Genomic DNA, 12,810 nt, shown 5'->3' with positions numbered 1-12,810 from the left:
GTTCAATGATCTCTGTCTTTTAGGTCCATCTGATGTGTCAGCAATGATGAAATTCAGCAGGAGACCCACATGTCCTGATGCCTCAGTAGCAGCAAGTCTACCTACACCTCCTGTACCAAGGCACAGGAAGAGCCACAGCCTGGGAAACAAGTGAGTACTCCAGGCTGTCTCACATTCAGGCAATTTCATGCACCACAAGGGTTTAAGATAGCAGCAGAGCATTCTGGTATTTGAGAGCACTCTGGTATTTGTCCCTGCCATTTCGTGTATTGCAAGAGTGCTTCAGGCTTTACTGTGCATTCTCTAGGTTTTCTCTTGACATTTTGTTATTTCTGCTGGCTGTATTCTCTGCTAGTGCCAGACATTGGCAGTACTTGAAAGCTGTGTGTGCACTTTGGTCTGTGGAGTCCTGGTGTGCATAACTGATTTTTTTTTTTCTTTTGTTTTTTGGAGGTTTTTTTAACATCTTGATAGTACATCTAAGGAAGCTTACTGGCAGCTTGGCACACCTGATCATTGAGGAAAGTTGTGACCTTTTGCACTATTTTACCAGGGTGTAATATATGGATTAGAAACATTCTTCTCTATGATTTACACAGCCAAGTGAGAGCATCTGCTCCTCAGTTAAGGTTTCCATATCTGCCAGTTTCAGCACTGACACCAAGTTTCACAGTTAACTGGTGATGGAAAAAGAAGTTCACATGGCTTGTCCCTGGATGGTCATAGACTGTTGCTGTGTTAGTGATGCACTGTGAAGCAGGGGCTTAGCTGGGATCTGCTTCTTCTGTTTTTCTACCTTTGCCTTCACCCAGGGTGTTATAAGAGAGGAATCAAAAAGCTTAAAAACTTCCCCTGTATAGAAATTTAATAATTGTTGCTTGCAAAGACCACTAAACTCTGAAACTTGTTTTGGTAGTCAGGGAGCATATGCACAGCAGAGGGAGAGTGTGAGCAGTGCCCTTTAGTTGCCTGCTACTTCACGACCTAGTGATAAGGTGAAGTCTGAGTGGAAATATCAGGAGCCACGGGCTGCTATTAGATGACATCAGAGGATTTTGCATTTTTCTCTCTCTGATTTTCCAGCATGATGTGTCAGTTCAGCGTGGTGGAGAGCAAAAGTGCAACGTTCCCGACGGAGAAGCCACGCCATCTCCTGGATGACAGCGTCCTGGAGTCACACAGCCCAGCCCGCAGCCACCCGCTCAGCTCGCTCTTCACCAACGGCCTCTCCATAGGTAGAGTCTGGGTGGGGAGCTGATGGCATTGCTTTCCTGTCCTGGTGCTCTGGAAACTCACTGAGCTAGCCAGCAGTAGGGAATTAGGGATGCTAGCTCCTGTGCAAAGACTGGCCCCTTTCATAGAAGAAAGTAGATCAGAACTGCTGCTCAGCTGCTGAGTCAACCTTATCTCAGCTTTCCACGGTTACCTACTGGTGGTTTTGGTAAAAATGGCATGAAGGGATTTTGTGTGTGCTCTTTGTATGTGCTCTGTATGTCACACAGAGTGCCTGTCAGCTGAAAAAAAAGTGCTGCTGAAAAGTGGATCTATATTTTGAAAGCCACCTTTTCAGAAAGAAAACTTCAGTTTAACAGCTTTAGAAGATGGGAAAGTGGTTTAGCTGTGCTGTATTGGGACTTCAAAATAAACCTAACATTAACTTGTGAATGAGGATGTCATGACAATTACATTATGGCAATATAATTAATAAAATAATTATTGTAATTAAAAAGTGATGGAGAACCTGCATTCTTAGCAAGAGAAAGCCACCTTTTAAGTGACTCAAGCTGTTTCTGGAGTAGTAAACAGGCTGTGAAGGATACCAGGTTACTTGATCAAGAAGAGTTTGACACCAAGTTGATCTCTGAACTTCTGAGCATTAAAAGATTAGTCCTGAGCATATTAAAATTGTGAGCTAAATAGCTGTGCCAGGGAAGAAGGGACAAATCATTCATGGGTTTGGAGAAGTAGGGACTGTCATTGTGAATACCATCATGTTGATTTGTTGTGGCTCCTAGCAGCAGTACACAGCTGCCATAGCCTGTGATACAGGTGTGCTTCCTTGTTGAAAACAAACAATGCTAACTGTTAACTAGTCTGTTAACTGTAACTGACTGACAGATTTTGGGGTAGAAATATTGCCTTACAAAGTAAGTGGATTTTGTCTTCCTGAAGTGCTCAGCTTTGGAAGGAGAAGCAGTAGAATGAAGTAACATGTGGATGTCTGGTATTTAAGCACAGCAGTAAATGCTTCATTCATCACTGAGATGTCATAAATGGGAAGGTTCTTTCAATTTTAGATTTTACCATGAACTCTATAAAGGCTTCAACTTCGAAACATGATTTGAGCAAGCAATTTCCATGGTACTGTATCAAGATAATGCTGGTGATCCACATACACTGGCTTTGTATTTTCCCTTGGGTGGTTTTCTCACTCCTTCTCTGTACTACTCTCTTTCTAGATAGCAGTGAAAGCTCAGAATTTAGTGAGGAGCTGCCGTCAGGGCTTGAAAGGTGAGTTAGACTTCATGTACACTCACTGAGCACTCTACAGACTTAGCTAAGACATTCATGAATGATCCCTAACATAGGTAAGCCCTAAATCAAGTTACTTTTATCAAATCATTGAGTAGTTAGGGAAAAAAAAACCAAAAAGGGGGGCAAAACTTTTGAAATACAGCACTGTAAAGTTATTGTGGTTTTCTTCCCAAGGACCTGAAAAGATTGGGAACTCTCTCTGTCATGTTTACCAAACCCTAACTGTTGGAAGTCTCAGACTAGAATTTCCCTCATCAGATATTTGCATTCACAAACAGGGGTCGTTTATATGCCACGCTGGGGCCTAACTGGAGGGTACCGATCCGGAATTCTCCTAGGAGTCGAAGCTGTGTCTACAGGTACAGTTCAGGGTCTGCCTTGCTCAGTCTGTGATGCTAAACTTCCATCTGGGTCTCTACGCTTTCCTAGCGTAATGTATTTCGTGTCCCAAAGCATTCTTGTATGACCATAGCAGCTCATGGGAGTCTTCCCCCTCCTGCTTGTAAAAATCCCTGCTAAAGCAGGGCTATGGCCCACCCAGATAAAGTTCAGTTTATATTTGCCTGCCACGTGGCAGAAAACTAGTGTTTACTTTGGGGTTTATGGCATTACAGGAGCAGGCTTGTCTTGAAGGCCATGTTTGCCTTCTGTGACAAATAATGACATTAGAAGGATATCCTCTTGACCGTTTCTCCAGAACTTTATTTCCTGGTTTACAGGAGAGCTGCCCATAGCACCTGTTTGTTTCAGATGGCTATATGATAAATTGATTTTATAGGGTATAAAGGTGTTACCTTGGACTCTAACTCAGAGAGGGAACATCTGCAATGCTTTATGTAGCAGGCACTCCCAGTGTTGCTAGTTACTGAGACATGGACTTCTCAGAAAGAGGTAATTCATTTACAGGCCAAAGAGATGTAATGTGCAGAATTGTGTATAGTTAGAGGGATAAAACTCATTGCATCCATACCTGACCTGGACTTGATAAATGCTGTGGTAGTGGGAAGTGAAGAAGTGTGTATGAACAGTACAGAAAACAGGGCCCTGAAACAGTATTCTGCAAGTACTGAGATTTAGTTGGAGTTGAAATCCAGTCAGTTCTCATTTTGTATAAAACAGTTTGCTTCAGCCATTGCAAGAATGTTGATACAATGTGCAGATGTTAAGTACAGTGTTTTCCTTGAGCAGTAACATCTGAGAGCAGCACAAGTTAGAAGTTAAGCAGGATTTAAAATGCATATTTATAAATGAGTAAAGGAATCCATTTTGGAACAGTATTTCAGCTCTTATACCTGCTTCTGGAAAATATTCTGAACACATCCATGGTAGATTTGTTTCAAAAAGCTATACAAGTAGAATTATACAAGAAGATACAAATGTGAAAAGCCTATTAAATTCACAAAGAACAACTACATCCTAAAACACATTTCTTATCTACTGTCAGGTAATTCTAATGCTTGTGTTCATTCTTCCTTTTCTGGAACTTTCTACTGCTTCTATCAGAAAACTAGAGCTGACAACACTACAGGTCAGCACAGATCAGGAATTCCATTTACTGGAAGAAGATGCACCAGCCAGTTTGAAACGCTGCTCTGGCATGGGCGGTGTGGCTGTGTGCATCCCTTCCACCAGCGTGTGTTTATATGACATCTTCAGGCTGCACAGCTGAGTGGTAGACCACAGACATGCCCTTCTCCTTGTATTCATTACTTGACATGATTTAGTTCACAGATCATAGAATTGTTAGGGTTGGAAGGGACCTCAAGAATCACCTAGTTCCAACCCCCCTGCCATGGGCAGGGACACCTCACACTACAGCAGGTTGCTCAGAGCCACATCCAGCCTGGCTGCAAAAACCTTCAGGGATGAGGCTTCTGCCACCTCCCTGGGCAACCTGTTCCGGTGTCTCACCACCCTCATGGTGTAAAACTTCTTCCTAACATCCAGTCTGAATCTACCCACTTCTAGTTTTGCTCCATTCCCCCTAGTCATATTGCTACCTGACATCCTAAAAAGTCCCTTCCCAGCTTTCTTGTAGCCCCCTTCAGATACTGGAAGGCCACAATAAGGTCTCCTCAGAGCCTTCTGTTCTCCAGACTGAACAGCCCCAACTCTTTCAGTCTGTCCTCATAGGAGAGGTGCTCCAGCCCTCTGATCATCCTCATGGCCCTTCTCTGGACACCTTCCAGCACCTGCAGATCCTTCCTGTAAAAGGGGCTCCAGAATTGGATGCAGTACTCCAGGTGGGGTCTCACCAGAGTGGAGTAGAAGGGGAAAAATCACCTCCCTCGACCTGCTGGCTATGCTTGTCTTGATGCAGCCCAGGATGTGGTTGGCTTTCTGGGCTGCAAGTGCACACTGGTGGCTCATGTTGAGCTTCTCATCCACCAGCACCCCCAAGTCCCTTTCTTCAGGGCTGTTCTCACCAGTTGGCTCTGGTGAACTTCATTGTCCCTTATATTTATAAGAATATCAGGGCTGAGATCACATGGAGATGAAGAGAGCAGCAGGTAATTCTGAGAGATCAGCACCTACCAATCACTCTTTGGTTGTTATGTTCTTAATGGCTGTTTACATTTCTAACTTAGCCTGTGCTTGGGTTCTTTCAGTTACAGCACTTTTTCACTGTTGTATGTGGGAAGTTCTATATTCATCCTGGGAAAGGGAAAATAAATATTTTAATCACTGCAATCAATTATTTGGCATTATTATCTTGTTTTTTCAGCTTTTTTTTCTTACAAGCCACAGTAATCTCCTGCATTCTTTTTGATACCTAAAGATTATTTTAAGATGGAATTACTTTTATAGGAGGTCTTATTGCCAAAATTTTAAGCCATAAGTTTCCAGACCTCCAGATAATTTGTGTGACTTACCAGAATGAGACAACAAATAGCCTGTTTTCTCTTTGGCTTTGAGCCTCAGCAGTTATTCTGGTTTATTTTTTCATGTCTAAGCCTCCAGAGTAGAAACTTACATTGATTTGCTATTTTTTCAAAGATCCTGGTTCCTATTTGATACCTAGGTCTGGAAAGTACATATCACAGTGTCAAGTGTCAGATGATACAACATATGTAAGGAAAAATATATTTAGAGCTAAATTGTATTGCTTGCTTCTTGTCCTTTTTTGGCTGCTCAAGTACCTATGGCAGTGTTTTGTCTCTCCAGCCCAACAGGGGCCTGCAGCTGTACATTAGGTAGTTCTACAGGAGTCATTACCATGGAAGGGCCCTTAAGAAGAAAAACATTGCTCAAAGAAGGCAAGAAACCTACTGTAAGTGATTTTAATTCTAACTCCCCTTATGATTCTAATTCAGTACCAGCTGCTTTCATTCCCAAGATTAAATTAAAGCTGCAGCCTGACACCACACAAACCAGTGTTCCTTGTTATTAGGTAGTATGCTGTTCAGAGTTGGAGTGGGTTATAGCAAGGTTGTAACCTTTGTATGGCATTTGATTTACAGCAGGTTTGCTTCTCCCTGCATTTGCAAGTAAAGTCCTTCCTAGGTTGTGACAGCAAAGCAAGGGTAAAGCAGCTCTGTAAAGCAGCAGATTTCTGTGAGGGCAGAAATTCAGTAGCATGATGAAATGAGAAGGCTACAGGGCACAAAAATCATGGCAGAGTCCATACTTAACCTGAATTCACAGGTGTCACATGGTTCTGGTCCCTATGCATTTGGTGTTTTGTTTCCTTTAGAGTTCATTTATACTTTTCATGTGCAGCCCTACTGTTCAGATTTGAAGAATTGCAGAGATACTTAACCTGAATTCACAGGTGTCACATGGTTCTGGTCCCTATGCATTTGGTGTTTTGTTTTCTTTAGAGTTCATTTATACTTTTTATGTGCAGCCCTACTGTTCAGATTTGAAGAATTGCAGAGATACCATCTCAATAAATGTTCCTGATCAAATGCTAAAGTCTAAGATCTGTCCATTAGAAGGCAGCACACTGCTTTGGTATGAAACCATCAGTCCTGCTAGTTTTATGAGATACCCAAATAAGATGAATTGTATTCCCAGGCTGCTAGCCAGATTTAAGTATCTGGGCTGATTTACACCAGGAGACACTCTAACTCTCCATTCCTTGCTTCTGAAATTAACTTTGGTAGCACTTGGAATTGCTTGTGAATAGCTTTCTGAAATGTTGGAGATATGTAGAGGTTTTCCTACTGTTTTCCTTTCTCATTCAGCTCTCCTCATGGACTAGATACTGGGTTATGCTTTCAGGATCAACTCTCCTGTACTTTGGAGCAAAATCTTTAAGAGGCACTGAAAGAAAACACGTAAGCTTTAAATTTGTTCTAAGACCAAAAAATACACGTTCATAAGCAGTTCTGGAAGGGTGTCAGAAGTGCATCTGCCATTCCAGGCTAAGCCATGTGCTTGCATAACATTTACAGTCAAAAGTGAATCCCTGCTGCAATCTGAGCTGTTAATGATTTGTCTCTTCCAGTATAAATCTACACCTGGCAAAAAAGTCTCCATTGTGGGCTGGATGGTGGCGCTGCCTGACGACCCTGAGCATCCTGATATTTTCCAGCTAAATAACCCTGACAAAGGTAGATGTTGCAGGATGGACATTGTCTGTGTTCTATTTCTGTGACAGGGAGTAGATTCATCTCTGTTAATGAGTTTGTAGGTTAGAGAACTTGCAGTGACACTCATTTGAAAGACAGAAGAGGGAGATTTGCAGTATGGAATTTTCAAGGAAGAGTACAAATGAAATTGAATTTATTTCCACAGTATGCTGTGCTGCCCACAGGGGCAGTGCTGCATCTTGACAGTTACTGTAAGTTTTGGAGAAGCTGCCCAACCAATATGAGATTCCTGCATGTCCCTGTGCCTGCACACTCTGATCTCCCAAGTTTCTGAACAGCTTTCTTAAAATTGGTCAATATCAAATCTTCATTCACAGAGGCCAATTGAAGTATCATGAAAAGTCTTCAAACATCCAACCATTTGCCAAAAAAAAAACCTTTTAAGTAATTACTAATTACTTTTTAATACTTAATTTTGAAGTGTCATAGCTCTTCCACCTTGATTAAACTTCAAAAGAGCAGAAAGCCCCCAGAGTTAACTTTGCTCTTGGAGTGGTTAAAGATTTAATACTTCCTTTATTTCACATTTTCAACTTTGCTGCTGGACATGGATTTGTATTTACAGTCCAAAGTGCATTTCTTGGGTGTTGACTAAAATGCACAAGGTATTGATTGCAAGAAACAATAAAAAGGCACAGAGGAAACCTGCAAAGGGATTTAGAAGAAAACTAAGTTCACAAATACCAAAACCATTCATAAGAAGTTTAGCACTAACCAGGAGTAAATTAGATGTGACCTAAGTGCTCTTTTCTGTGGCTGCAGTTTGGCTTCTGCCTATACACTCCCCTTAGCTGTGCAGGCCACAGATGTTCTCATACTCCCTTCACCCAAGGACTGTTGGATAATGTGCCTCACATGGACTCTCTAATATGAGCAGCAGCCTGTTTGAGTATTTGAGGTGCAAATGAAATTAACAGTTCAGTCCAGGGCTTTGGCTTCTGCACATAAATTGGAGTCCCTTGAAGCTACCACTACATGTCTGTCTGCAAATTTAGAGCCTTTGATTTTCTTGGTTTTTAGGCAATGTTTACAAGTTCCAGACTGGTTCAAGGTTTCATGCAATATTATGGCATAAGCACTTGGATGATGCATGCAAAAGCAACAAGCCTCAGGTAAGGCTGTGAAACTTCTCTCTACCCACTTCTTTCACATTTTCCAGAAAATCATTACTAGATAAAGATAGCTTTTAACACAAATCAGGCTTGGTGCAAATTGAGTCACCTTATCAGCATATAACCTCTACAGTCACTGCTTCAAGGGAGGTAACCCTATGGGTACTACAGGAGAGGATTTCTCACAGTCAAAGCAATCTCACATGCTGGCATTTACTCCAGTGACTGAGTCTGTAAGTGCCACTGAAGAGAGCATCCTATAAATGTTCTGCATATAGCAGCCTCATTGTCCTCCTGAGGTAAATACTCATTCTTGAAAAGATTTCCAAAGGTTATATTAATAGGATGCTGATCCATATAGACCCTAAGCCAGGATGCAGCTTAAGGATCTTTACACACACACACATTTGTCCCCATGCATGCTGATGACTTCTTGGAATACTTTGGCTAGATTTGGTCCATTAATAGAAAAATCATTTGTCTCTATCTTTCAGTTATGGGATTAGTCCACTTTTGGATCTTATTGGGGCTGCTTAATTTTTTCACATTGGATAATAAATTATTAGCCCACTCTATTTGTTAACCTCGCAGCATCTCTGTGCTGTAAGAGGCTCAGGAGCATTGTGTTGCTAATTTATATTCTCTTCCAGGTACCTGCTAATCTAATGTCATTTGAGTAATCTGCTCTCCTGCCTGGTGTGACTTCAAGTGCCAAACTGAAGGCTGTTGTTCTCTAAGGAGGAAGAGGAGAATGGTTTTCCTGACATGAGCCAGCCACAAATATTTCAGCACTTTCCTGTGTAACTTGAAAGTGATTCTGACACAGCTTTTAAAAGCAGAAAGTGAATGTTGTCCTTAGGACCAGATGTAGTCTCATGCACTGAGTGAAAACAGACAAGTTAGATGGACAGAAGATTAATCCTGACTCCTGCAGGATTCTAGAGCCCTTGACTCTTTGTGGTCAGAGACTGCCGTGAACTGATGTTTGACCACAAACTGAGCATCACATCTTCTGCCTATTCTTTTTTAAACTCTTCTTTTTATTGTTAAGCTGCTTTGTGTGACTGAACAATATTTGGCCCATGTTGGGTTTCAATTCTTTCTAATGCACAGAATGATTGACAGTGTTAACTTGCTGCAAAGTGTCAATTAGAATAGAAAATTGTGGAACAACGTTTTTATAATCTTAAGTGCACTGAGTTGCTTGGCAATGTGGCTGCCTCAGATTTTGTATCAAATCTCTGGACAATTCTGCTGTTCACATTTGAGCTATTTGGGAAAAATGTATTTTGGCACAGGACAGTTGGTTTTCTTTTCATTCAGTTTTTGGGGGTTCTCTGACAGTGGATTTAAGGCCATCAACTGTATGGTATGCTAAAGGTTGTCTTTCATTCTCTTCCTTAGAGGCAGAGTTCTTTACAAGTTTGGGCTTTTCTTCAGTCTGAATGTTGCTCATCTTAAATGCCTTGGTGCAGTGAAGCAGGTGCTGGGGTGTTATGTGTCACGAGGCCCTGGCTCCTCAGAAGGATTCCAGATTGCTGCTCCTGTTCTGTCTTTCTGCAGCTGACTCAGCTCTGCTCCATTCCAGTACATGATGCACCTTTGTGACACAGCACTAGCACATGGTACTGCTGCTGGTGGCAGTGGAAGCTAGGAAAGACTGACAGTGGAGCAAGTTCAAAGAAGCCTCCACAAAAGCATCTAGAGAACAACAAAAAAAAATTAATGTAACTGAGCCTTCTCCTCTGACAGAACTCTCTACACCCGTGGCTATATCCTTGCTGTGCCCTAGCACTCCCATGGTCAGGTTTTTTTCTGTTCCCATGCTAAGTTCAGCACTTACTCTGCTTGAAACTCTTTTGCCATAAGGCACCAGAATTCAGAATTCATCCAAAAAACCTTGTCTGAGTTTCCCAACATTGCCTAGAGGAGAAATTTGCAAGTCAACCTGTAGCTTACACAGTGTGGAAAGCTGGAAGTCAGTTTAATTGAACAGAACCTCTCTATTAAAATGAGCTCCCTGGCATTAGGAGCATCAGGTTTGAACCATCTGCAGAAGGGTGACCAAGCCGATGACACACTAACCAGAACAGAACTCCTCAAGTCAAGAGGGTTTTTTTAATGTAACCTTATTAGTAGCCCTTTCCCCTTAAAAAGGGAATAACCTGATCTGTCTTCAATATAAATGAAATTGAAAATGGAACCCTTACTGGCATGACATGAACTTATATTAGAAACCCATAAATACTTACTCATGTGATGTAGTGGAAATGAACTCCAGTAAAGACTTGTGAGATGGTTTCCAGCATATTGTAATTGAGATAAACTAATGAATGCTGTAACCATGTCCAGTTATGCTTACCAAGACTCCTTTGGAAGGAACAGTAACTGCTAACTGATAGAGTAGCAGTGGAATGATCCTGTACACTTGAAATTTAATAGCTTTTAGAATTTAAGGGTCTCTAAAGCATTGTATATGTTATTGTATGTACAAAAGGTAGTCTTCCAGCCTTCAAAAATATACTTCTACTCAAAACTATGACCCATAGAGGCTCTTGGAGAAGCCACAAAAGTGTCCATTTTCACTATTCTTATAAAACAGATTCCCAACAGAATGGAAGCATCTTTGCCAGCAACGCTGATGGGCCCCAAAACAGCCTGGCAGGAATGAAAGGCAATATTTGTGAATTACTCTTACACCCAGGCACTTATCACTGGCAGAAGATGAATCTGTGAAGAATGAAACCTTTCAGTTCTACCCAATCCTCAAGTTCAAATCCTACTCAAAACCTTGGAGTTTGGAATATATGTCAAAATTAACTGCACCTCCCTAGCACTGGTGGGTTTTTGAATGTAAAAAGCATTATACAGAGAAAGATGAACACAGCAAATAGTATTTACACAACAGTCAGGTGAGCATCTGTCAGTACAGCACAATTGTGAATGCTGCAAAACAGAAACCAATTCAGATTGATGGAAGGGTAAGGATGTTATTAAAACACCTTAAACCAATTTTAAATGAGGATTACAAGAATTAAACAGTTTGTAGCTCCCAATTTAAAGTTTTGTGCTGTCATCTGGTACCATTTGCTGTCATCTTGTACCATTTGCTGTCATCTGGTACCTTTAAAGCTGCTGTTGAAGTACAACATACTGCATATCAGTGCCCATCAACACAGCAATACCACAAACCATGCAGGTTCTCACCCATCAGAGAGAGTAACTGCAGTAGTTGTGTGAAAATAAACAGGATCTCAAAAGTCTCTTCAGAATTGTGAAGATAATCAATGTCTGTAGGTAATATCATCAATTTGTTGATGTGCAGTGTTGCTGGAACTGAGTGCCAAAATGCATGTTTTTCCAAATAGCACTAAAACGAGGCAAAGAAAGTAGTTTCCAGATGGTGACTTCCTTGTCACATAATGTAGACTGATTTCAACATTTTGGTTTGTTTAGGTGTGAAAACTGTTGCACTATTTTTGGCTGTATTTTCCAGCAGTCCACTGCATGCCATTTGTGTAAGGATTCTTTCTATGATTCTTGTGAACTGTCTCACCCATAAATAATCCCTGGCGTTGGAATCTAGGTTTTTGGCAAAGTATTTTGTTACCTCAGTCTTGTATCAAGTTGCTGTATTTTTCAGTTTGTTACATTGATAATGTTGGTTTCACTAATTAAATACTTTAATGTAAAAAAAAAAAAAAAAAAAAAGAGAAAGGAAAAAAAAAAGGTTGTTTACTTCAACTGCAGTTGCATTTGGTTGTAAGTTTCAAACTGTGCAGAGTATGTATGCTCTTAACAATAAAATATTCTGGAAAAGAATAGCAGAGGTATAGAAGGAACATTTTAGCCCCAAAGGCAGCAGAAGTTTTATTTGTGAGTACTGAATGGTTCTCACAAATAAATACATGAGTCAAACATACCTGACAAATAAATATTAAATGAGTTGAACAAGACTTCAGTGCACAGTGTGTAGCCATTGGATGACCCCCAGCTATTAAAATTAGCTGGTAGTGCTGATTGACACACTGCAGCAGGACCCTTCTGGTGAAGTAGTGATAGGATGAGAGGGAAGAGCTTTAAGCTTGAGAAGGGCAGATTTAGACTGGAGATCAGGGGCAAATCCTTTACAGTGAGGGTGGTGAGACACTGGAACAGGTTGCCCAGGGAGGTGGGGGATGCCCTCTCTCTGGAGGTGTTCCAAGGCCAGGTTGGATGAGGTCTTGAGCAACCTGGGCTAGTGGAAGGTGTCCCTGCCCATGGCAGAAGGGTTGGAACTAGATGATTTTCAAGGTCCCTTCCAACCTAAACCATTCTATGAATCATCTATAAATACAACAGAATCCAAATTTCTAGCAGAAAACTGAAAGCCCCTCCAAATTTGCAGTTCTTTCAAGTGGGATTTAGTAAGTCCAAAGAAGAAGGGATGAATATATCCTATTGTTATCCCAAGAAATGCATTTTATCATTGGTAAACTTGCATGTTGGCTTGGGAAGCAAGGTGAGGTTCTTTGCACTCTTACAATTAGACTTTTTTTACACACTCAAATTCTCAACTCTACCTGGGG

General features: G+C 41.2%; 1 protein-coding gene across 4 annotated transcripts in view; it reads left to right on the top strand.

Annotated features, from left to right (window-relative positions):
* Positions 1-8,922, top strand: part of RALGPS1 (Ral GEF with PH domain and SH3 binding motif 1) — a 71,521-nt gene extending 62,599 nt beyond the window's left edge. Inside the window, exons 11-20 of one of the 4 annotated variants that reach the window (XM_054393586.1) lie at positions 24-150; positions 1,084-1,235; positions 2,460-2,511; positions 2,814-2,894; positions 5,701-5,806; positions 6,723-6,815; position 6,874; positions 7,011-7,091; positions 8,151-8,242; positions 8,893-8,922. In XM_054393586.1, the coding sequence (XP_054249561.1) occupies positions 24-150; positions 1,084-1,235; positions 2,460-2,511; positions 2,814-2,894; positions 5,701-5,806; positions 6,723-6,815; position 6,874; positions 7,011-7,091; positions 8,151-8,242; positions 8,893-8,922 (815 nt within the window). Of the gene's footprint in view, positions 1-23; positions 151-1,083; positions 1,236-2,459; positions 2,512-2,813; positions 2,895-5,700; positions 5,807-6,722; positions 6,816-6,873; positions 6,875-6,985; positions 7,092-8,150; positions 8,243-8,892 lie in introns of all 4 variants that reach the window. The other 3 variants (XM_054393585.1, XM_054393587.1, XM_054393588.1) reach the window with 3 other exon arrangements.
* Positions 8,923-12,810: the final 3,888 nt, after the last annotated feature.

Source organism: Indicator indicator, chromosome 28 (assembly GCF_027791375.1).
Source record: "Indicator indicator isolate 239-I01 chromosome 28, UM_Iind_1.1, whole genome shotgun sequence".
Lineage (NCBI taxonomy): Eukaryota > Metazoa > Chordata > Aves > Piciformes > Indicatoridae > Indicator > Indicator indicator.
Note: the sequence above shows the minus strand (reverse complement) of the source record. Positions and strands in the feature narration are given on the sequence as shown.